The sequence below is a fragment of the Phyllopteryx taeniolatus genome, chromosome 7, assembly GCF_024500385.1.
Source record: "Phyllopteryx taeniolatus isolate TA_2022b chromosome 7, UOR_Ptae_1.2, whole genome shotgun sequence".
Classification (NCBI taxonomy): Eukaryota; Metazoa; Chordata; class Actinopteri; order Syngnathiformes; family Syngnathidae; genus Phyllopteryx; species Phyllopteryx taeniolatus.
This window is the reverse complement of record NC_084508.1, coordinates 10,127,795-10,153,808: the sequence shown is the minus strand read 5'-3', so window position 1 is coordinate 10,153,808 and position 26,014 is coordinate 10,127,795. Positions and strand designations below refer to the sequence as shown.

At 43.1% G+C, this 26,014-nt stretch overlaps 1 protein-coding gene across 2 annotated transcripts in view; it reads left to right on the top strand.

The window, feature by feature from the left end:
• Positions 1 to 26,014, top strand: part of cpamd8 (C3 and PZP like alpha-2-macroglobulin domain containing 8) — a 65,986-nt gene that overhangs the window by 8,241 nt on the left and 31,731 nt on the right. For both annotated transcript variants that reach the window (XM_061779278.1, XM_061779279.1), the window contains exons 5-24: positions 112 to 164; positions 1,622 to 1,639; positions 3,679 to 3,733; positions 5,320 to 5,433; positions 5,534 to 5,618; positions 5,722 to 5,830; positions 6,660 to 6,887; positions 6,984 to 7,154; positions 8,868 to 8,996; positions 9,113 to 9,311; positions 10,309 to 10,475; positions 12,746 to 12,895; positions 15,794 to 15,955; positions 16,141 to 16,283; positions 17,449 to 17,511; positions 19,613 to 19,844; positions 21,254 to 21,407; positions 24,163 to 24,293; positions 24,385 to 24,436; positions 24,813 to 25,111. In XM_061779278.1, the coding sequence (XP_061635262.1) occupies positions 112 to 164; positions 1,622 to 1,639; positions 3,679 to 3,733; positions 5,320 to 5,433; positions 5,534 to 5,618; positions 5,722 to 5,830; positions 6,660 to 6,887; positions 6,984 to 7,154; positions 8,868 to 8,996; positions 9,113 to 9,311; positions 10,309 to 10,475; positions 12,746 to 12,895; positions 15,794 to 15,955; positions 16,141 to 16,283; positions 17,449 to 17,511; positions 19,613 to 19,844; positions 21,254 to 21,407; positions 24,163 to 24,293; positions 24,385 to 24,436; positions 24,813 to 25,111 (2,714 nt within the window). The remainder of the gene's footprint in view (positions 1 to 111; positions 165 to 1,621; positions 1,640 to 3,678; positions 3,734 to 5,319; positions 5,434 to 5,533; positions 5,619 to 5,721; positions 5,831 to 6,659; positions 6,888 to 6,983; positions 7,155 to 8,867; positions 8,997 to 9,112; positions 9,312 to 10,308; positions 10,476 to 12,745; positions 12,896 to 15,793; positions 15,956 to 16,140; positions 16,284 to 17,448; positions 17,512 to 19,612; positions 19,845 to 21,253; positions 21,408 to 24,162; positions 24,294 to 24,384; positions 24,437 to 24,812; positions 25,112 to 26,014) is intronic.

The window sequence follows — 26,014 nt, the reverse complement described above, 5'->3', positions numbered from 1 at the left end:
AACAGACCAGCATCCCGGAATTAGAGGCTCCATTGTAAAAATATGACAAATTGCTGATCCAAACAGGGATATAGCGTACATATTTACGATGTTGTGTTTCTGTGTCCTCAGTGCTCATCACAGTCTACACAGTCACGCCTGACTTGAGGCCAGTTAATGACAAGGTAACATTCATTTTCACTTAATTTCTTCACCATTTGACCCCTACTTAAACATATATTCTTTTTTTTTTTTTTTAAAGGGACTTTTTACTTGTGTTTACTTGTGGGTGTGACATTTGCTTTCCCACCTTTAATTGGTCGGGATTAAACGCAGTGACCTGGGTTTGCCCCAGTGCCGAGGCATGTACGGTACCTATTTACAGAAGCCCAGCTTGGGTCGTTTCTCCTGGAATGTTCGAGCCAAATGTACTGCGCAACTGTGTTTGTTGATGTTTGTTTGGAGCTGCTGGTAAAAAGTCAAACTGTTACACCAGGGGTGGGCAAACTTTTTGTGCTCAAGGGCCACACTTGATTTTTAAAACAGGATGGTTGAGGTAAAAAAAAACATTCATATATGTATGCGTGTGTGTGTGTAAATATCTTTGTTTTAATAATAAAATAAAAAACAATCCTCATTTTTAATCATCTGCAATTAACAACTGTGATTCATGAAACTATTATTTTTATAGAATTAATAAATGTGGTAAGTGTATTTGTTAAATAGTTTATCTTTTTTGTGTGTAATTTTTTTATGATTGTAGTTAATTTACCAATTATTTAATAAAGTTAAATAAAGGTTAAATTACCTCATATAAATTAGATTACCTCATATACTGTAATATACATACACTATACACAACACATCGATGAATAACCAGTTTTGAAATCAGAATCCTATAAAAACATCTTTTTTGACTATTAAATTTCTTTTCAAAGTGGGATTGGTAACAAAAAAATGCTTGCAAATATCTCAATGGTATTACACCAGAACACAATGAGCAATTTTGATTCGCTTTCGCGGGCCACATAAAATGATGTGGCGGGCCGGATCTGGCCGCCGGGCCACCAGTTTGACACCCGTGCTCTAGTGGTATGCGAAACAATCTTTGCCTAAGTACCAGTCCATTTAACCTTTTAGTACAATACATTTGATACCCAGAAAGGTACCTTGTTTTTAAACTTTTATTTAGGTACAATTTTTTTATCTAACTTTTATGTGCAATACATTTTATTTAAGTGCATTTTTTTATATTTTCCTGTATTTAAGTGCAGTGTTAATGTTCAAACTGTGCATAATGTTATCGTTTTACAGTAATGTTACATTTAAGAATAAGAATATTTGTCATTTTGATAGTAACAGGTAAAACGAACCTTTGGATTGAGACATTTAATCACTAAATAAATAAAATAACAAAATACATTTTAATCAACAATTTTTTTGGGGGGCGGGGGGGGGGGATGCTAAATTACTGCAAGAAATAGTACAGGACTCTTGATGATATAACTGCTCAGTGGGCTGCAGTTTGTTTGTAGTTAGTATTATAGGCTTAATAAGAGGTGAAGCTTGTGTCCATTGTTTTGATCTCATTTCTAACTTTGTCTGCTTTGCCCCTCATTTTCCCCCTTACTTTTTTTTGCAGATGGAGGCATACATTTTGGTGAGTGGAGTCAGATTGGACCACCCAGGGATTGGCAGCGGGGTGTGGGGGTGGGGGTCGGGGGGACGGGGGTCACGCATCCGGTCAAGGGCGACAGAACGCGCAGATTACAGAGCAAGAAAAACAGGGTAACTCACCTACTGTAGATAGCTGCGTGTTCTGTGGAACAGCAGGATAAACACAGCATGAAATAGAAGCCTTGTCTTCACCTCCCCCATTGACACACTGTATTAGCCGCTCCCATACGCGCTCAGCTGGTCTCTCTCTTTCCGGATATATTTCCACTCCAGGGCAAATAGCGAGTAAGACAAAGAATTCCATCTTTCCCAAAATGATGATAATCACGTTTGAACGTGTAAGCGTTAGGTGTTGTTTTAGTTGTTGTTAACTTGTTCCTGTCGCGTCTATCCCCGAGGACAACATTCTCATAGCTTCAAGGATGCCCAACTCGGCCTCTAGTCGGGATTTACCCAATTTAGGCTTGGTACACACGCAAAGATTTTTCCACTCTTAAAATGTTTCATCTGCTATAGACCTCACACATAAAGATAAAAAAAATCGGGCATTCAACAGTTTTGGTCGACATGTGTGTGCTTGTGCTCCAAGAATCTCAACACAGCAGACCGCACGCATAGAGATTCTGTTGTACCGCTGATCTCGAAGTCTCACGTGATCATACGTAATCCCACAAAAGCGAAGAAGAAGAAACACTTAAGGATACGCGCCGATGTTTCCCCGAGTGTTCCCGAAGGTTGCCGGAGTCGAGAGGCTTGTGAAATGGCGATGTTCTCAAAAAACGACTAATTTTGGAAAATACTTCTTGCTGTCTGAGGAAACCACTATTATACATAAAAGGACATTGGGTAAGAGATTTTCGTTTTCATTTACGGTCGTTTCCGTGTTTGTCAGTCTTGCGTGCTTCTTTGATTGGCTACATTCTTTTCCACGTCACCATTCTCGGTGTCATGACTGTTTCGGACCCACTCTTAACACACATCAGACCTAAGGACAATCGTATAGGATAATCTTATAAGATTTAAGATTGTCTGCCGTTTGGTGTGCCGGGAAGGGGCAACATTGGTACAAAACCAGGCCGATTGTCTTTATGTGTGTACCGGGTTTTATTCCACCTCTTAATACCACTACTATTATGTCATTATATCAACCATTAATACTATAGAAAAATGCAATGCATTGTACATCATGGAGCAATTCAGAATCAATATTTATCTAATAACATGACAAAAATCTGGAAACAAATCTTTCATCATCCGTACCAGAGATGCTGATTATGAAGTGTATTAATGCATGCGGATTAGAATAGAATTTGCCAGAGGACAGAAATTGCTGACATTATTGTGGGCCAGCAAGCTAGCTGGCACTGTCAGGTGAATTTGAAATCTTATTGGTTAAGATAAAAAGTCCCATTGCTAATATAGTTTAAATTACATAATACCAAACTAAGGATTTTTGAAGGCCCTGGGCAGATTAGATTGATATGGCAAAACATTGAGGCTGAAATGTGATTGGACAAAAAAAGTCTAACGTCCGCATACTCATACAGGACATGCATTGGAAGCAGTGCAGCTAAGAGAAACGTGGGGAAATGAAGCGAATACACTTTTGGGAATAAATGAATATAATTTCATGGAACAAATTTTAGAATTCAGCACATTGCTGTTTCCTATACAGTGACCCTCCGCTATTTGCGGGGGATAGGGACTGGTCCGGACCACAAATTGTGAAAATCTGTCTATAATTGACGGCCAATAGAATTGCATTGTTTTTTTTTGTTTTGTTTTTTTTTTCTCCCAAAGCCCCCAGAATTCTTGAATAAGCGGGGATAAACCCCCAATAAGATTAGTTGGATTGGTTGCCCCAAAAAAGAAAAAAAGCCAAATGAAAATAAAAAAAATAAAAATAAAAAAAAAACTGAACCAAAAATAGAAAAACAATCTGTGAATAGTTGAATCCACGGGTGCTGAACCGCGAGTATGCGGGGATCTACTGTATATGATGTCTGCGTGTTTTTCTTTCAGGATCCAAGGGGATCCAGGATGGTGCAGTGGAAGGGTCTCAAATCTATCTGCTGTGGTGAGCCATATCTTGAGATTTCTTTGTCTTTTTGTCATTGTTATTCTGAGTCAGTTTCAATTAGCAACATGAAATTTGGTAGACATGTCCATCATGAGTACACCCACCAAAAAGTATTGCAAAGCCATGTCTGAAAAGGCTGAGATAGTCTGCCATTTTGGTTCAAAGCGGCCATTTTAGGCTCATTTTGGCCATTTCCAGTGGTCATTCAAACACAAACTACTCCTACATTATTATTATTTTTTTAATCCAATAGCAACCAAATTTGAACCACCTATAAAAGACAAATGGATGACGCCAAATTGCAAACAATTTGCGTTTTCCCTCGTAGTGTGTGGGCAGAGCGTGGCAGCTAAGTTTGATGACTCGGCATAAAATGCGCAACTCTGCAAGATCAGTGCTTGACCAAACTTTCATCTAGCAACGTTGGTAGTTATATCTATAATAGTAGACCCACAAAAATCATCTCAAGAACCCATGTTCAAAAAGGTACTGGAAGTCTGTCACTTTGGTTCAGAGTGGCCATTTTATGGTCATTTTGGCCTTTTCCAAGGCCTTTCCTTTAAAACGCAAACAATCGTAGTTTTAGATTTCGTGTCGGAACCGCGTATACTAGACAGATGTGCGACGCTCAATTGCAAAACGTTTTTGTTTTGTTTTTGTTACTAACTCAGCTCCACAAGGTCAGATCTTGAGCTAGCGTCTGTGTATGTGATGAAGATCGCACCCTGAAGAGATTCAAAGGTGCAGCCTACTTGCAGAAATGTACAGAAGCAATAACGTAGTGGACTTGACGCTCCGGTTTCTTTCAAACTTCGTCCTCTCTTTAGTGTAGCTCCCAACTTTTTGAACAATTTGACAATATGGTGTTCCCATGCTCGATCTCAGATTGTTTTGTGTGGAACTTATCTACTTTTCTATTGTGAAAATCTCTACTATATCGCAAAAATCTGCGGTTTATAGCGAGCGTTTTTGTGGGTTTTTACCAGATATTTGTAATCCCCCTCGCGTGTGGAAAAGGAGAGTCACTTTTCAGATGTTTATTGAACTCCAGGAAAACAGTAAAACGCATGAACACAATGAGCACACTTATGGAAGAGCTGATGTTGGCCACAGCTCATGCCCAGAAACTGATGTACAGACTTGCCGATGTCACACGTTACTCTTAAAGGCACCTATCCAACACAGACACTTCAATATATACAGTACTGTATTTTCTATGATTTTTATTCTGTGTTTTAATGTGCTTAAAGCGTGTGGGAGGTGTACAACTATTTAAAAAAATTGTTTCTGAATGGTATCCCCGGCCATAAACGAGTTCACTGTACATGTAATAACTCCGGTCCTGGCAGTCCGATTAAAAAAAAATGTTTATTTTTATTTTTTTCCCCCCACAAAATGCGTCCAGTGTACCTCCCAACTTTTGTGGACCTGCGACAGGGATTGGCAGGGCGGCAATTATTAATCATAATTTCCACTGGCTAATAGATTAAGCTGACTTTACTGTCAAAATATGGTGAAAAAGTGTCTCAAACGCACGCTGTAACTCTTATCTCACATTTAAGACAGAATTCTTTCTCATGCAGGGATTGTCAACATGAGTTTCCCTCTGTCCGACCAGCCCGTGTTTGGAGAGTGGTTTATCTTTGTGGATATGCAGGGTCACACATACAACAAATCATTTGAAGTGCAGAAATACGGTGGGCGCCATTCAAACAAAATAAAAATAACAATCTTATCCCACTGTGGTTACTCTGCAAAAAAATAAAGTGTCTAAATAGTGTTCTGCTTCTCTCACAGTCATACCCAAATTTGAATTAACAATCGATCCGCCCCGCTACATCCGTGACCTGAACACATGCGAGCAGGCCACTGTCCGGGCTCGGTAAGTCACAGAACACACCAGAAGAATTTCTGTAATATGAACAATGTCAGCTACAATATAAAGGCAACATTTTGTAAATAACACCTCAACGTGTATTCGACAGGTACACATTCGGAAAAGCGGTATCAGGGAAGTTGAGCGTGAACATGACAGTGAATGGAGTGGGCTACTACTGTCACGAGATGGGCCATCCTGTGATCAAGAACATGGAGGTCAGTTTTATCGTTCACTCTGACACTTATGAAATTTGACTGATAAAACCTTGAAATAACAAGTTGTTAATAGTCAAAACCTTGAGGTTGTGCAATTTGGAATTTGAATATTTTCAGGAATATTACACCTCCCGAATGGATTACAGAGATGAAAAATTATGAAAGCCGATGTAATCCAAGGTCAACCGATGTCCCCTAAATGGTTTGTGTTTGGCCTAAGAAGAGGTAGCAAACTTGTTTTCGTCACGGGCGATGTCATACAGTAGTTATGGTTGGCCTCAGGGGAGTTCTAACGGTGAAACCGCATAACCCTGAACTAGCTAGGGGTGTAACTATAAGCGAAAAATTACAGTTCTGTACGTACCTTGGTTTTAAGGTCAGGGTTCAGTTTACATTCGTTAGAGTAAAGGTACAAAATAACATGAACAGATTGAATGACATTTAGAATAGAATATCAACAACTGAATTGTTTTCTGTTCAAGAAAGTGCAACAGCAATAGTTTGTAGGGAATGAAGTAACACTTCCTGTCACTTACCAAATATGTTTCGTGTGAGAAATCACCCTGTGATATTGCATAACTCCCCCTGCAATTGATTATTAACAGAAGTCAAGCAAAAATTGTGGCAAGCTTTCATGGGCCACATACAGCAAATTGACATGAATTCATTCCATTGTTTTGGGGATTTAAATGACTTTCCCCAGATGCTAAAATAACTATTATTATCACCCATTAGTTATATTAAACTGCTATTATGGGTGTTCCCAGCCATTGCAGTCCGATTATGTTGGACACCAACGTTACCAGTGTGCCTGCTTTGCTCTTCCCAGATGAAAGGCTCCGCAAACTTTAGCCTCTGCGTCAAAGACATGATGCCCGCAGATGTGGCCGACCACTTCAGGGGCACTGTGAGCATCTGGGCTTCGCTCACCAGCACGGACGGAAGCAGGCAAACCACCTTTGACGATTCCACGCCGGTCCATAAGCAGCTTATTGACATTAGGTACTCCAAGGACACACGGAAACAGTTCAAGCCAGGTCTGCCTTACAAAGGGAAGGTAAGATGGATGATGAGCAGCTTTTATGCAATGACAGTGGCCATTATTACTTGAACTTACACCACGGGTCTTTTTTCTCATCACCTCTGTGTTTAGATTGAGGTGACCTACCCTGATGGGAGCCCTGCTGATGGCGTGAGGGTGCGTGTGAAGGCTGAGTTGAGCCCCAAAGACAACGTCTACACGAGTGAATTGATCTCCAAGGACGGTCAGGCCACCTTTGAGATCCCCTCCATCCCAACCGCAGCACAGTATGTGTGGCTCGAGGTCAGTGGCCTTTGTTTCTCGAGACAGATGCGTTAAGGCACAGGTGTCAAACTGGTGGCCCGGGGGCCAGATCCGGATCCAAGTCATTTTATGTGGCCCGCGAGAGTGTGCATCGACTTAGTGTTTCTTGCTAAAATACCAAAATTGCAAATCGGCTTCACTTTTAAAAATGTTGATATTGCAAGCATTTTTTTTTTTTATTACCAACCTCCCTTTTAAAATAAAATTGATTCATACTGTAGTTGAACAAACAGTTTTTACTGGCTTCTGATTTCAAAAGTAATTATCCATTAATTTGTGTATATGTAATAATATGAGGCGATCATATGGGTTTGCAGCCAGAACTGCCCTCCGACTGGAACCATAACTACGATGTGGCCCGCGACAAAAATGAGTTTGACACCCCTGCGTTAAGGCATACCCACACCAGACCGTCTGAACCGTACTTGGGCCCGCTTGACACCAAAGGTCCACTACGCTTGGCTTGTGGGACTGCACTAATCTATACTCAAGCCTGGTATACTTCCCCTCCATGTTAACCACCATCTTGCACAACAAAAATAAATAGAACAACTAGATATAATTTATAGAGTCAAAGAAAGTCACACTCGGTCATGCAAGAGAACAAGCATGTGTAATTAGTGGTTGAACGAGTAAAACGTTTTTGTAGTTGACGCTAAAGTGATGATAGTCGAGTCCACGTCGATTACTCGATGACATTGTTGATATTTTTTCCATTTGTCAACTCTCTGTGCGTGGTTTCGCTTCCAAACACAAGCTGACTCGGTCAGTTTTCCCACGGTCCTTAGTTGCACTGGCCCCACCCCCTGGCTTGTTCATCCAATCACATTCAGACACTCGCTCATCCAATCACATTCAGATGCCTTCATGGCCTCTCACCAAATCTGCTGTTGTGTTAGGTTGATTGTTGCAAATATTTTATAAGACTCTTCAGACTCTCAGTGAGACCATGAAGGTGTCTGAGTGTGATTTGTGATTGGATGGATGAGTCGAGAGGCGAAGGCTTGAGCGAATACTAGTTGTTGGCGACATTAACCATTCATTTTTATAATAAAGAGATTATTGATCAACAACTTCTTATATTTGCTTTGTTGTCTTAGTAGCAGCTGCTTTTGTTATCGTTGAGGAGAGACTTGCATAGTTTGCAAGTGACAGTGCTACCGGTCTCATTTTTAGTAAAATATGTCCACACGCTTGAGGAATCGGTGCTAGTTTGCTACGCTGACCAAGCGCCTGTTGATTTGAGCAAGGTATCTGTGTCGTTAATGCCAAAACGCAGGATTGGCGATTAATCGACTTTTAAACTATAATCGTCCATGCAGCTGAACCGCACAGGTACCAAAAAACAAAAACAAACAAAAAAAAAAGCTACAATCGTCGTTGCGCAGTGGTTGACTAGTTGGTTCAACCCTTACGTGCAACGTGATTATAAGATCGCTCATCTTTCCAGTTATTAATGAACATAATGACTAGAACGAATCCACATTGTCAGGAAAGTAGCAGTACAGTGTTGTATGGTGTGATAACACATCTAAACTTAAAGCCAGAAATATAGGGGGATCGAGAGATACTATAGATACTGTAGATTGCTCCTTTTTTTTCATCCCGTGAAGAGGAAAAGGCAATCGCGCTAAAGTCCGCCACAATCTGTCATCATATCAGCATATCATATTTTGATTTGCTGTTTGGTAGACAAAGGTGACGTCCATAGAAGGCAAGGCAGTTGGAGATCAGTATCTGCCCAGCTACTTGTCCATCAGCAGTTGGTACTCTCCCAGCAGATGTCACATCCAGATCCAGAACCCCAGCACCCCGCTCAAGGTTTGTTCTGCTTCCTTCATATACTGTAGGGAGGTGCTTCTAATACATTTGCCTTTCATGTTGCTGAACAACATATTAGTAAGTAGCTGAGTGTAGTGCGTACATGTGCATCTCAGGTCGGCCAAGAGGCTGAAGTGGCGCTCAAATCCACGTGTCCCTGTAACTTCACCCTGCACTACGAGGTGGCGTCGAGGGGGAACATCATCCTCTCGGGCCAGCAGCCCGCCAACCTCACGGCCTTGCACCGAAGGAAACGAGCCACGGTCACCTTCGAGAAAAACATTCACACCACCCACTCGCCTGTGTCTGCCTCAGGTAAATGAAGTGTTACTCTGCTATGTCACGGTTCGTCGTTCACGCGCCCGTGATATCTGTAGGGGTAAAAACACTCTATACTGTAATGCCCTTGCATGTGGGAAAGGAAAGCCACAGTCGCAGATGCACTTTTCAGGCGTTTAAATTCTTCTGAATGCCGGGAGAACAATAAAACACGCAGGAGCTGCTGTTTGCCACAGCTTAAAGCAAGACACTCAATCACACTCGCCGGCGTCACATGCCACCCCAACAGGCCCCGCCTATTAAAGCCACATGCAGGTATCTAACACAGAGACACGACAATACACAGTCATTTCTTTACATTTTAGGCTTAGAATTTTGGGGGCAATATAATTTACACTGTCTAAACAATAAAAGAAGTTTGTGTGGAGGGATGAAGCTACCTAAAGCATTTTTTTTAATATAGTGTGTCTATATCGCATATTTACACCTATTGCAGGTGGGTCAAGAATGTCTCCCTCATCATAAAAGGGGGTTTACTGCTGTACACGGTGAGATTCCATACCAAAACACCACCTTTGCTCTGTCTTGAAGTCCCTGTAAAATGAAAAGGAATGTCCTCTCAATTTGACACACCACAGAGAAGTGTTGTTAACGACCCTGCCAAATTTAAGTGATTTAAAAAAAAAAAAGAAAAAAAGAAAAGGCAAGTATGTAAAATCGACTTCAAAATCGTGAAAATTCAAGTTGTTCTCATTGCTCTGAAACGCTGCGGGCGTGTCTGCTGAATGCCTGAAACCACGCGCCGCTGAAAAATGAATGCTACTTCATCTAGCAACTTTCTTATGCCTAGAATTAAATGCCTGTTATGTAAATTGTGGCATGCATGGAAGATGCATTTTCACGGTGTCGGCATAGCTAGCCAGCTAATTGCACACGGTAGTAGTAGAAATGGACCACAAATAGTAATGTATTTTGAAAGAAATCTCTGAATTCATTTTGTAAGGTCTTTATGTTTGCTTTTTGTGTGTTGCAGGCTCGTCTTCGCAAATGGAGATGGACAGCTGTGTGTCGTACCTGCGCTTCACTGTCACTCACACCATGGCGCCACTCAGCCGTCTGCTCGTCTACTACGTGCGGGAGAACGGCGAGGGCATCACGGACAGTCTGCAAATCCCCATCCAACCCGCCTTCGAGAACAAGGTTTTCACTGACTCATTGCTACTCATTGCTTCCATGCTATGGTGACTATACACAATTGCAAAATAATTTGTTAAATTCTACCATATGGCCCATTTTGGACATGCATTTTGGCAGCATAAGTGGAAAACAAAATAGATAGCATATGTTACATAGATACAAATCAATGATCTACCCATGTGACTGGAGCGTAAAGATTAGCTATACCCAGTCATTGCGAGCAGGACCTCATCGAAATACACCAATTGCTCAAGTCCTAACCTTCAAGTTTCAAGTGCCAAGTTACTGTGTCAAATGTCAAGCAAGTCAAGTCGAGGTCCCACTAAATTTCAAGCAAGTTGAGTCAAGTCATTACTTGGGTTAAGCAAGTCATAGGTCAACTCGTACACGCTTTCTCAGTCACAACATTTATTCGCACATTAGCCACTGTGCACACAGTCCACATTCAGTAATTGCCCACTTTCCACATTCACAATCACAGTTTTTTAATGGCCTCAAAGCAGTCTCTGCATTTCACTTGCTATGGGTAAGCTAAACTGTGAAGTTAAGTTGCTTATGTGTCTTTCTGTTATTTTTTTGTCACTTACATTTTTAAGTTTTATGAACAACATCATAACCATACAAAAGAAACAAAACAAAAGCAACAAGTAACAAAAACCTGGGTGTCGTCTTTCTGGGTTTTATGATGACAAATGATGAAGTTAGGTATCGTATTTTTTGTGTCTCTCGCCTCCAAGTTGAAAACCTTGCATGTTGTCATTCTCTTTTACACGATTTTATGAAAAACGTAATCCTTTAATCCAAATATAATAATCTCATACATATGATACGACACTGCATGAGGTGGCCTCAGCACTCAGCATAATAGCCTACTGGTGGGTTGCCAGGTTTGGCCGCACTGCACAAAAAGAAATTGACTTCCAAAACAAAGCAAATGGCTCACCAATGTGAAAATAGAGATTTTAGACTTAAAACAGGTAAGTCTTGAAAAGTCATGTACTGAATACCAAATCAAAGTCAAGTCGAGTTTTTCACAAGTTTTGGAAAGCAAATTCAAAGTCACTGTGGTGAAAGGAGGCCAACTGAACCCATTAGCTGCGGCTGAATTGTGACTGCGTGCTGAGAAAAAGTATTGATGTGGAGAAAATTTACACTCCACCATTCAGGTTATAATTTTCCATACGACAAATTACTACAGTAATAATCCGCATATTGGCAGTTAATTATTCACAAATTCACCTTTTTGCATTTTTTTTTTTCCTCCTTTGGAACTTATCAGCAGCTATTCGCTGAAAACCTATTTGTGGTTTTTGTGCTTTCTGAAATCCACTGAAGATACCATAATATTCCACCAAAACCCCGTATAAATAGCAAACTTTGGTGTCAAGAAAGAATAGTTTTTTGAGATATGCGCTCTCGTTTGAACAATTTTTTTTCTTTGACTTGCGAGCAAAAATTTGAGATACAAGCGCTGTATGGTGTCAGTGAGCTCAAATCAACTCACTTCACAACAAGCAGCAGTTTGGCAGATCGCAAACAATTCTTCAAGAAAACAGGTTTCAAGCTTTTTATTGCCATTCACAGTGGAAATTTACTGTTAAACTAAACAAAACAAAGAGAATTACACGTTGTGTATTTTAAACAACCACATAACTTTGCTTTAACGCCCCCTAGCTTAATGCTAACACATAATGGGAAATGCTATAGACAGGTTAACGAATGGCATCGGTGTTTCAGGGTTTGAACACAAATAGTGGTGCAACACCTGTAGACCGATAAGATAATACTTACATGGATATTAACACATTCACTGCCATTGATGGCTTTAGAAGTCAAATATCCATGTTAACTGGGAATGAGTTAATGATGATGATGAGTTAATATTACCGTGGCCTACTGAGGATCTGAGACTCTCTTTATTTTCAGTATATCTATATTTCTGTATTATATTGCCCCCATGTGGCCAAGGCGCACACACCAGGAGTAGTACGTCTATTGAATTGAAGCAAAAAAAATCTGACAAAATGGTTTAATTTTCTAACATTCTTAAAATAATGTCATTACTGTATGTTTTTATAAAGTACAAAACTCCAGTGTGCTATTTTTCAAAAACCACATTAGAAACATTTTTTTTTTTTTTTTTGGGAGGGAGGGAGGCTGGAACGGATTAATGGCATTTCCATTCATTTCAATGATGAAAGCTGATTTGAGTGTTTTGAGTTCCAAGTGCGGTCACGGAACGAGTTAAACTTTCTCTGTTGTTTGCATTCTAGGTGTCTCTTTCCTTGTCCACCAATGAGTCCATGCCAGGTGACCCTGTGAGCTTGCATGTCCGTGCCGAGAGGGGCTCCTGTGTCTGTGTGGCCACTGTGGACAAAAGCCTTTACTTGTTGAAGCCGGATTTCCAGCTCAGTCCAGACAAGGTTAGTCCTTGGGATGAGAGTATGGCTTACGGACCACGTTTTGCATCTGCAGGTGCATCCCAATAATTTAGAATATGGTAGAAAAATGTGTTTATTTGAGTAGTTCAAAAAGTGGAACTTGTACAGATACATTTACATAGATGCATACTAACCATACAGATACATATCATTAAACACATGAAAATACTTTTTAGAAGGGTAATTTGGGAAAAAAAAAATTTCATCTAATTTCTTGAATTTTTGGTTTTTGTTCACTGTAAGCCCTTCCCATGGGCTCACCACCTGTGGGAGGGGCCATAGGGGTCGGGTGCAGTGCGAGCTGGGCGGTGGCCGAAGGCAGGGACCTTGGCGATCCGATCCCCGGCTACAGAAGCTGGCTCTAGGGACGTGGAATGTCACCTCTCCGGCAGGGAAGGAGCCCGAGCTGGTGTGTAAGGTCGAGAAGTTGCGACTAGATATAGTCGGACTCTCCTCCACACACAGCTTGGGCTCTGGTACCAGTCCTCTTGAGAGGGGTTGGACTCTCTTCCACTCTGGAGTTGCCCACGGTGAGAGGCGCCGAGCAGATGTGGGTATACTTATTGCCCCCCGGCTCGGTGCCTGTACGTTGGGGTTCACCCCGGTGGACGAGAGGGTAGCCTCCCTCCGCCTTCTTCCTGACTGTTGTTTGTGCCTATGCACCAAACAGCAGTTCAGAGTACCCACCCTTTTTGGAGTCCTTGGAGGGGGTGCTGGAGAGCGCTCCCGCTGGGGACTCCATCGTTCTGCTGGGGGACTTCAATGCTCACGTGGGCAATGACAGTGAGACCTGGAAGGGGGTGATTGGGAGGAACGCCCCCCCCGATCAGAACCCGAGCGGTGTTCTGTTATTGGACTTCTGTGCTCATCACACATTGTCCGTAACGAACACCATGTTCAAGCATAAAGTTGTCCACACGTGCACTTGGCACCAGGACACCCTCGGTCGCAGTTTTCGATGATCGACTTTGTGGTCGTGTCATCGGACTTGCGGACGCATGTCTTGGACACTCGGGTGAAGAGAGGGGCGGAGCTGTCAACTGATCACCACCTGGTGGTGAGTTGGCTTCGATGGTGGGGGAAGATGCCGGTCCGACGTGGCTGGCCCAAACGTATTATGAGGGTCTGCTGGGAACGTCTGCCAGAATCCCCTGTCAGAAGGAGTTTCAGCTCCCACCTCCAACAGAACTTTGCTCATGTTCCGGGGGAGGTGGTGGACATCGAGTCCGAGTGGACCATGTTCCGCGCCATTGCTGAGGCGGCCGACCGGAGCTGTGGCCGTAAGGTGGTCGGTGCCTGTCGTGGCGGCAATCCCCGAACCCGTGGTGGTGTCCACCACCATTGGTGAGGGATGCCGTCAAGCTGAAGGAGTCCTATCGGGCCTTTTTGGCCTGTGGGACTCCTGAGGCAGTTGATGGGTACCGGCTGGTCAAGCGGAATGCAGCTTTGGTGGTCGCTGAAGCAAAAACTCGAGTATAGGAGGCTACATGGAGAAAGACTTCCGGACGGCTTCGAGAAAATTCTTGTCCACCATCTGGCGTCTCAGGAGGGGGAAGCAGTGCACCATCAACACTGTGTACAGTGGGGATGGGGCACTGCTGACCTCGACTCGGGACGTTGTGAGTCGGTGGGAGAATACTTCGAAGACCTCCTCAATTCCACCGACATGCGTTCCCATGACAAAGCGGAGTCTGGGTTCTCTGAGGTGGGCTCTCCTATCTCTGGGGTTGAGGTCACCCAGGTGGTTAAAAAGCTCCTCGGTGGCAAGGCCCCGGGGGTGGATGAGATTCGCCCGGAGTTCCTAAAGGCTCTGGATGTTGTGGGGCTGTCCTGGTTGACACGCCTCTGCAACATCGCATGCAGATCGGGGACAGTGCCTTTTTAGGAAGGGGGGACCGGAGGCTGTGTTCCAACTACAGGGGATCACACTCCTCAGCCTCCCTGGTAAGGTCTATTCAGGGGTGCTGGAGAGGAGGGTCCGTCGGGAAGTCGAATCTCAGATTCAGGAGGAGCAGTGTGGTTTTCGTTCTGGCCGTGGAACAGTGGACCAGCTCTATACCCTCGGCAGGGTCCTCGAGGGTGCATCGACAGGCGGATCGGTACGGCGTCTGCAGTGATGTGGACTTTGTATCGATCCGTTGTGGAAAAGAAGGAGCTAAGCCGAAAGGCGAAGTTCTCAATTTACCGGTCGATCTATGTTCCTACACTCACCGATGGTCACGAGCTGTGGGCCGTGACCTAAAGAACAAGATCCCGGATACAAGCGGCCGAAATGAGTTTCCTCCGCAGGGTGTCCGGGCTCTCCCTTAGAGATAGGGTGAGAAGCTCGGTCATCCGGGAGGATCTCAGAGTAGAGCCGCTGCTCCTTCACATCGAGAGGAGCCAGATGAGGTGGCTGGGGCATCTGATTCGGATAACTCCTGGACGCCTCCCCGGTGAGGTGTTGTCGGCACGTCCCACCGGGAGGAGACCCCAGGGACGACCCAGGACACGCTGGAGAGACTACGTCTTTTGGCTGGCCTGAGAACGCCTCGGGATCCCCCCGGAAGAGCTGGATGAAGTAGCTGGGGAGAGGGAAGTCTGGGTGTTCCTGCTAAAGCTACTGCCCCCGTGACCCGACCTCGGATAAGCGGTAGAAAATGGATGGATGGATGGATGGATGGATGGAAGCCATAATCATGAAAATTCTAAAGATTAAAATCATAAAATGTTTCACTTTCTGTGTAGAGGAATGTTTAAAGGGTATGAGTTGCACCGTTTGAATTCGTTTACCTCAATTAATTTTTCCGTTATATTCAAAATGCAATCTGCAAGCATTTTTTGATGCATGCGTACAAGAGCTATATCAAAAATCACCCTTTTACCCTTTTTGTTCCTCAGGTGTTCAAAGAGCTGTCAGACTTCGACGTGTCCGATGCTTTTGGCGTTCAGAAAGACGATGGACACCTTTGGTGGCCCGGGCTGTCGTCAAAGAGACGCCGACGTTCCTCGGTTTTTCCGTGGCACTGGGACATCACCAAGGATGCGCGCTTTGCTTTCACAGTGAGAACGCACACTTTATTAATGACCCACTTTCACTTAATTGAGATTTTTCTAATGTTGATTTTGTGCTTTGGCTCAATAAAGATTTTTAAACACTGGCGTAGAAGTTAATGATTGCACCATTTCTGCTCTTGATATTGGTGGGTATCCAATTTGCTCTGTATCTCCGTGTATGTTGAACACAGGAAACGGGGCTCGTCGTGATGACAGACATGGTGAGTTTGAACCACCGGCAGAGTGAGGGGATGTATACCGACGAGGCCATCCCCGCTTTTCAGCCGCATAGTGCCACCCTGGTTGCCGCCATGCATTCTCGTTCAGCTGTCAGGTAAGTGGCAGCAGGAGGATTTTTCGGCCTTTGACACTGTGGGCTGGTTTTAAAAAGACAGGCACTCAAGCAACATGTCTATTTTGTCATTTTGAGTTTCACAAATATGACAAAAGTGTTTATTTTCTTAAACATTGCAAACTCCTCTTTAATAGTTTAAAGGGGACATATTTTGCCAAAGGAACTTTTTCTAGTATTTGGGATGTAAAATTGTCTCTTTGGTGCCTCAAGAAACATGAAATATGAATTAAAATGGTCCACGCATTCCTGAGTTCCGGAGGTTTTTCTGCCGAGTGGCCTGAAATCAGGTCATCCGAATTTCTCAAGCTTGTATACTTCACTAGCGAAGATCTCCGCCTTTCTGCACCCGAGCCAGCGCTATCAACATAACAAACACGTGTGCTCTCTCACAAGTGGGTCTTCTACACAGAAGCAACCAATCAGAGGAAAGGGGCTTAGCCAAATATGGACAAAGCGGATACAAAACTGGGTCAAACAGAAGTAGCTGTCAGAGGGACCTTTTCTGGACACTCGTATGACAAAACCAAGGTGTTTTTTTAAAAATGAAATTTACACTTTTATACTAAGTCCATGTTAGAGAGTCACTCTATGGTCTAAATAGCCAAAGTATGGGACCTTTAAGCAGTAAATATATAAACTAAATAAACTATGATCCAAAACCACTTTAATGCAATCACTCCTCTCACCAGTTATTCATAATAACTGTCAACTTGCCCAGTAAAAATAAACGGAATTACTAAAAATAATCCATTCATTCAAATGCAAGTGTCAAGTACCGCATGTTAAACAATGTACAGTATACATTTTTTCTTTGACTGAGCTAATTTTTTTTGGATGCCTGAACCTCCATTAGTTGAAAAGCAAAACAATTACTTCATGACTTTATGACCAAACATCTCAGTGTTCAATCAGCGCTCGGAAACGGACGAGCGGAGAAAAACAAAGGAATTAGATGTAATTGCTCGTCCGTATTCCTTGCCGACATTCCTTAATGCTACTCGTTGCGGTGATGAACATTAAACTCATGACGCGACTTAGTAAAATGTCAGCGTGCAAATCCTGTGTAAATCATTGGCCCTTTTATGGTGTTTTATTGTGAGCAGCTGAGGCCTTTTCCTGATGTCGGCTTGTGTTTGGCTTGCAGAACAGAGAAGCGCAGGCGAACATTCTTCCCGGAGACGTGGGTGTGGCACTGCCTCAACGTCAGGTATGTAAATCCCAAGCAATATTGGATGGGCTGGAAGAAAGGATGATAGGAGAGACAAAGGGAGGAAAGTGCAAGAGATGATAAAAATCTAGTGGTGAGAGGAGGATGGGACTCCGCTTCCAGAAGCTGTTCCCGAATGTGAATGTGCTCTTTTTAAACTGGCCCATCTTGGAGCGGCCTGTCCCTCTCTCAACAACTCCTTCTATTCATTTTCAGCCAATGTAAATGAACTGCCCATAGATTTCCATCTACCTGATTCCTTTGGAAGAGATTGACTGCAGCTCTGCATAATTTCCAAAAAGCTCTGATTTCCCTTGAAGTTCTATTAAAGTAGACTTTGATCAAGCAAAGCAGTAAACATGTTTTTAACTATGATGCTATGTTACCATCACCCAACACTCTCTTAATTAAAGCTTGTCAATACAGGGTTCCCTTGCTAGATTTTCTTTGGGGGGAACAAATATGAGCTGTCAGAGCGGCATGATGGACGACTGGTTAGAGCGTCGGCCTCACAGTTCTGAGGACCGGGGTTCAATCCCCGGTCCCGCCTGTGTGGAGTTTGCATGTTCTCCCCGTGCCTGCGTGGGTTTTCTCCGGGCACTCCGGTTTCCTCCCACATCCCAAAAACATGCATGGTAGGTTAATTGACAACTCTAAATTGCCCGTAGGTGTGAATGTGAGTGCGAATGGTTGTTTGTTTGTATGTGCCCTGCGATTGGCTGGCAACCAGTTCAGGGTGCACTCCGCCTCCTGCCCGATGATAGCTGGGATAGGCTCCAGCGCGCCCTCGACCCTAGTGAGGAGAAGCGGCTCAGAAAATGGATGGATGGATGAGCTGTCAGTTTTGCTTTTACTTGCAAGCACAAACCTTGAGATACGAGTGTTCTATGGTGGCAGTGAACTCAGTTCAACTCGCGTCACAACAAGAAGCAGTCTTTAAGCTGCTTATTGCCACTCCCAATTTATATTTACTGTCAAACTAAAGATAAAACAAAGACAATCCCACATTGTGTATGTGAAACAACCACATAGCTTTTCCCTAGCTAAGTCCGCTTAGGTTCATGCCAACAAAACAAAACTCTTTTTACATGTTAACTGTTAGCATTGACAGTCTGGGCAAGAGGAGCGGATCCGCACTGCGGAAGGTTAGTGTTTCGCCGCACCAGCTAGCAAGTGCAGCTCATAGCTGGTGCGGACTTGACGCAAGTTAGCTTGACACCTAGCATTCCCCCTAGTTTGTGACCAGCCGAGAAAGGAGGGATGATGATGATGATTATGATTATATATTATTATTATTATATGAATTTTTTTTTTTCACTAGTTCGGAGCTGATTAGTTTGCGTGACCTACCCGCGAGTAGCATACCGCTTCAGATTGGTGAGTTTAAGTCACAGATTCTGAGCAATAGTAACAAAAAAAACGTGAAGACGATTTTGTATTTTAGCATGAATCAAGAAAGTCGACACACATGATTTGCCTTCGTGGACCATATCAAATTATGTGCCGTGCTGGATCTGGTCCCTGGCCTTGAGTTTGACATCCGTGGCCTAATAGCATAATCGTCTCAGTCATTTTTCTAAGGCCGATTCAACCTTTGGAGATTACTATGACTTGGATGACTTTCTAGACAGACAAAGAACACCATTTTTAGCAACCTCTTGCTATTTTTTTTATTGATATTATGACAGAAAGTTAAAAATGACTTAGGCAATTATGCTATTAGGGTAAAGATATCTAACAAACAGACACTACAAACAGTATTTTGTATTCATTTTATGCTTACTATTTAATTGTGTTCAAATACATTTACAATGTGTTTAAAATATGTGTTTTAATAAGTTAAAATCAGAAGCAGCTTTAATTGGCCCAGTATGTTACAAGACACACAATTTATCTCGGGTAGTTGGAGCCATTCTAGTATCACAAAAACCAGCCACTATGACAAAATATACATTTAGGATGTAAAAATGTATTAAAAACATGTGAGAGCAGAAAGCTCGAATTTTGCCAAGCTCGAATTTTCAGTGGTTTGATTAAAACTGCGTGTCAAAGCCAATATTGACACAGGTGTTTCACTGAGCTTTTCATGTGTTGCCAACAGTGCCGAAACAGGCGAAGCGGTGCTGCGACTGGACGTGCCAGACTCCATCACCACGTGGGTCACGGAGGCCGTCGGCCTGTCCAAAGACAAGGGGCTGGGCTTGGCCACGAGAGCGGAGCTTCGTACCTTCAAGCCTTTCTTTGTGGACTTCACCTTGCCTTATAGCTTGATCCGAGGGGAGCAAACCAAAGTTCCCCTGACCGTCTACAACTATCTGCCGTCGTGTGCTGAGGTATGATGATGCGGCAAAGGTCTTTTGAAGAGGTCTTTGATGTCATTTCATCGCAAAACCAGATAACTCCAAGAAAATGATTTTCTTCAAAAACAAACAAGCCCAAAACATTTACATAACAATACAATTACACTGAAATGGTATTATGCTTTGTGAATAAAGGGTTTTAACGGGGGAGTGAAACAGAACTACTTTCTCTTGAACTAATCCTTAACTTTAACCTAAAATAACCCTTAATCCTAACCCTTCAAAGGGAGAGACAAGTCACATTGACCGCAGATTTATCTTTTGCGTTGCTGCTGTCCTCAAGATGCTGCCGACCCACTTGATTGCGACCAACACCATAGACAATACACTTGAGTTATCATATTTTACAGTCACTTTCAAGCACAATCGAAGCTATATTAGCAGAGAGTTAATGAGAAATCATGGGCACAGACATGTTTGAGGACATACGTGACGAATACGTGATGACGTAAATACATACGGGCTTGTCTTTGGCTTTAAAGGAGGTGATACTAGCTGCAGTAAAATGTGTGTGCACTGGTTGGTTTCTGAAATAAAATCTTTATTTTCAATGAGTTTAACGTGAGAGTTGTTTGGTTTTGCAGGATTAGGAAATCGAATGATGACGTGGTAGGGAGTCTGCTAGTAGGTGTGGCTCTGTTTTTGTCTAAATGGCGCTTATCGGCTTTTGAACTCCTCAGTTTGAAGTTGGAATGGCTTGAATCGGTTGAGAAATGTGGAAGGAGGAGGTTAATTTGTAAAACATCTCTTAACTTGGGAATTTTATTGTGAAGATGTCGGAATTTCTGGAACATGATAAGTAGTCCTGTATTTGTCCTGAATGAGCTGAATAGTTTGCAGTTAGAATGGTTTGAATGGGTTTAATAAGTGAAATATGGAAGAATGGCACACCAGGACGGGCCACAGTTTGGTCGCAGGCCAGCGGGAACGGCTCTGAAGTCTTCAAATGGCCTCGTGTGAATACGCCCTTAGAGGAGCCTCTATAAGCTCTAAGTTAGCCTTAAATGGGTCCATCCTGCACTCCGAAGAGATGACATCATGATCTTTGCAGATGTGCCTGATTTCGTGTTAGATGAAGAGATGCAAATGGGCGTATCACCTTTCTTTGATATCCATCCCGGCAACATGCGATTCCTAAATTTTCTGCTCCTTTATTTATGACTTCTGGAGTGTGGATAAAGGGCATTCCTCTATCAGAGCTTGACAATGAGCGGCATTTAATCCTCCAGGGAGCATGCGAAACATGAGTCAGTCCACATGAAAAATTCAGAGATCTTTAAAAAAAAAAAATATTCTCCCTGGCGAGAATGCTCCGTATGAGGGTGGGACGTCGAGAAGGATTGTTTACTTCCCGATTTAAAATGTTTATTTTTTTTTTACAGGTTCACATTAAAGTGTCAGTTCCTAAGGGCATCAAGTTTATTGGTCATCCTGGCAAGCACCACCTTACCAGGAAGAAGTGCGTGGCTCCAGGAGAGGCCACACCAACCACCATCGTGTTGGCTTTCAGTGAACTGGGTCCCGCAAACATCACAGGTATCCACAGAGCTCAACTGGAACCATCTTGTTCAGCTCAAGCCTTTTTCTGACCGACAGTAAATTGTTTCTATGACTACAATGGATTTAGTCCTGGTCTGCTGCATCCACCATGTCCATACAGTAGCGCAGTAGTATCAAAACGTGTTTTCATCGCGGGCCACATTATGGTTGCAGACTGGTTTTTGACTCAGGTCACTGTTTTGATGACTTGAAAACTACTTGGATATGAAAATGACTGAAAATCAAAACCTGACTTGACACATGATGGCTTGACAGACTTGATTGTTGTCTATTTCATGGGTTTGTTTTAAAGATTAAATATAAAATTAATCAAGGTATAATATAACATATCGGTGGGCGAGCGTAAACTGGGGAATATCATGATCATGATTGGAGGATTAGCCTGTCAATCATTCAAACCCCTCGCTTTTGTAGTAGCTCGCTCTCGCATATCAGACACCATCGTCATGTCAGGGTGCATTTTTGCTATGAAAACTATCAATTGTTTTTAATTTTTAATTTTTAAATGATGAAGTGCGGAATGCACAATTTGTAAATATCTCGAAATTCTTTATCCTGAAGCCTCTTTCCTGAAGAGATCAATATGCCACTTTCCCAAATTAATAATACATATATAAATAAATAACAGCGCTAAATTGTATTAGAGTAGTGTTTCTTCTCTGGTGGTCTGTGAGTAACTGAATCTGCATTTCCAAGTTCCAGAACTTTTAGTTATTAGTACTCACTACTGTAGTTCTTAATTGGTGTGTCACCCAGACATTGGCCAGCTCAGCGTGAGGCCTCAAGAATAGCCGTGCCCTTGTCGGCTGTGCGCGATCTGCTCACCCACCTCGAGGTACAAACATTCCCCTCCCAAGCGCATGTGAGAACAAAGCGGGCCGGCAGCGGGGGAGCCGCCACAGCTGTGCTGTGACACTCAGTGGCATGTTGATGAGTTTGCAGGTCACCGGCGGTCAATGGGCCCCCCATGGCCCCACTCCGACTCCCCTGGCCCCCTTGTGTTTCCCTCTCACTTCACACACACAAAGAGACGCCACTGGCACTGGGCCACATTTCTAATGCAAGAGTCCTTGTACAGGCATGTTTGTCTTGTGTTATGCGCTAGGTGTTGTACACGATGTCCACAAACATTGTTTAGACTAACGGCTGTGTGTGCTGATTTCACATGTTGACTTGTCTCTCTTATCCCGGGGCAATTAGTAGTGCTGACTTATGAGTGACAAAGTATTACGCGTCAATGTCTACATTGGCAAAATTCCATGCTCATCTTAATGATCTCCACCAAGGCTATGGTTTATTTTTGTTTGTTTGTATGGCATGTCAAGGCAGTGTGTGAAATATTAAATTTACGTGTGGCATATTGCAGTTCTGTGTGGCCTAATGATCAAATTTCACATCGGCAAAACAAAAATCACTCTCAAAGCTATGTGTGTCATAACAATTGCAAGCATGTGTTGTCAAAACAATCACTTTCAGAGCTATATGTGGCATATTAATGTTACTGAATATAAGGCATCTTAAAGCTGTGTGGCCTAATAATCAGATGTTCATATATCCATCCATCCATCCATCCATTTTCTGAGCCGCTTCTCCTCACTAAGGTCGCAGGGGTGCCGGAGCCTATCCCAGCCATCATCGGGCAGGAGGCGGGGTACACCCTGAACTGGTTGCCAGCCAATCGCAGGGCACATACAAACAAACAACCATTCGCACTCACATTCACACCTACGGGCAATTTAGAGTTGTCAATTAACCTACCATGCATGTTTTTGGGATGTGGGAGGAAATCGGAGTGCCCAGAGAAAACCCACGCAGGCATGGGGAGAACATGCAAACTCCACACAGGCGGCGCCTGGGATTGAACCCCGGTCCTCAGAACTGTGAGGCAGACGCTCTAACCAGTCGTCTTCCATGCCGCCTATGTTCATATAGTAACAAAACAAACAAAACAAAAAACACTAAAAGCTGTGTGTGCCATATTAAAGTTATATGAGGCACTTTGAAGCTATGTGTGGCCTAATAATCAGACTTTTGCATAGTCAAACCAATCTTTCTTCTTGTTCTCATGAAGTCAAAACAAACCCTCCCAAACCTGTGTGGCATAAGAATCACACCTTCTTGAAGTCAAAAACAATTCTTTTCAAAGATATGTGTGATGTAACGATCACACACTCATGTAGTCAAACCAAGCACCCTAAAAATATGTTTGGTGTAAAAGACACACTCTCATGCAGTTAAACAAATCACTCAAAGCTCTGTGTGGTATAATAATAAATTGTTTGTGTAGACAACAATCAATACCTCTCAAAGCGATGTGTGGCATAACAATCACACCCTCGCGCATGGCATCAAGGCTGAAGCACACGGCAGTTAATAATACGTAGCTTTGTCAGCCTCAAGGTTGGACCATCACTAATATTAAAAATCATAAATGGAAACTATAAATAATTAATTAAACTGATATAAATAATACAATTTATATGGATTTAATTCACTAATTCTCATTGAATGATGCAGGAAAGATTCTGACAAATGTATTATGTCGGGATCCATCAAGGTGTACAAATTAGATTAGATTGTTTCTATTCTTTGGTTCTACTGATCGTCATTCTAGTATGGTATGAGCACTCATGAGATAACCAGAAATGAAATGTAACATAGTGACTTGAGACAATAATCCAAAAACAACAGTAGTGCTTTGCAATTCTGTTTTCTCCGTTTGCCTCCTCAGCCCGGGCCATCGCTTACAGTGAAACAAGCTGCTGCTCAGACTCACTACAGTCGGGCAAAACAGGAAATGACGTGGAGGAAAGAAGGTCACCATCTGGCCACGACTTTGTGCGTAGGACTGTCTTTGTGGAGGTAAGTGACTGACAACCTATCAGTATGTCATACATTGTTCTGAATGCATTATTGACTTGAGTGTTTTCTAATTTCTTTCCCCTCTTTGCAGCCAGAAGGCCTTTCTAGAGAATATACCTATAGTGTCTTCTTCTGTCCCAATGGTAAATTCAGACATATTCCCCTCTATTGTAATGTTATGTCGAGTAGTACATGATTGAATGCATTCAGCAACAGCATCGCTCTTCCACTTTTACTAAACAGCAGCTGCCTCGTGATCACAAAGGCAGTTGTTTACAGTTACATGGAAAGAAAAAAAAAACCATTTAACATAACCTTGGCTAATGAGCTACATGCTGCTTTAAAATGTCTAAAGACAAAGTAGGATGTAGTAAAGTAGTACATTTTAATCATACAAAATGCTGTTTAAAATGTCCAATGTTTAGCTGTAGGTTCATCCGTCTTAGGGTGTTCCAAAGAAATGCCGGTATGTTGGACTTTTTACGTCTGAGTGCAGGAGTATATTATTTTTATCACCAGAGAGAATCCACATTTCGACCCCCAACAAGTACGAGTATCAGTACGTCAAAAAGCCAGCCAAAATGAGCCAGTTCCAGGTGGCCGTAAAGACGCACAGCGACGCCCATTTCGCCCTCTCGCCCATGCCGCATGACAGTGCAGAGATGATTGAGATTGTGCTGGGGGGCCGGCAGAACACTCGCTCCTGGATCTCCTTGGGCAAGATGGGCGAGCCGCTCGTCAGTGTCCCCACGCCGGGCATCATCTCCTGGGATGAGTTCCGCAGCTTCTGGATCGTCTGGAAGGGAGGTCTGGTGCAGGTAGATGGCCTCTTCTGCTTATCAACAGGACTGTGCTGAAGTTTTCAGATTGATAGTCTCGAAGATATGTGCGGCATAACAATCGCACACTTGTCTAGTCAAAGCATTCCCTCTCAAAGCAGTGTGGATTAACAAAATCGCACTGCTCTTGTCAAACCAAGCACACTCAAAGCTGTTTGTAGCATAATCACTTGCTTGTGTACTCCAAACAGTCATACTCAAAGCTTTGTGTGGCATAACAATCACATGCTAGTGGTGTCAAAATAATCAATCCAAAGCTTTGTGTGACATAGCAATCATGCGTTCATGTAGTCAAAATAATCATTCAAAGCTATGTGTTTTGCCTAACAATCCCATGCTTGTGTAGTCAAAACATCCATCCATCCATTTTCTGAACCGCTTCTCCTCACTAGGGTCGCAGGCGTGCTGGAGCCTATCCCAGCTATCATCGGGCAGGAGGGTGAACTGGTTGCCAGCCAATCGCAGGGCACATACAAAACAAACAACCATTCGCAATCACATTCACACCTACGGGCAATTTAGAGTTGGCAATTAACCTACCATGCATTTTTTTCTGGATGTGGGAGGAAACCGGAGTGCCCGGAGAAAACCCACGCAGGCACGGGGAGAACATGCAAACTCCACACAGGCGGGGATTGAACCCGGGTCCTCAGAACTGTGAGGCAGACGCTCTAACCAGTGGGCTACACAAAGCTTGTGTGGCATAACAATCACACGTCTTGTGAGTCTCGATGCTGGGGCACATCCCCTGTCGAGATACACCCTGTGAATAAATATCCTACGGCGACAAATTGGGGTTTGAATGATGAGACAGCGGGGAGGGAGGGAAAAACCCAAGCGGGAGCACTGCAACCACGTTTACTGGTGGGCCTTCTCACAAGG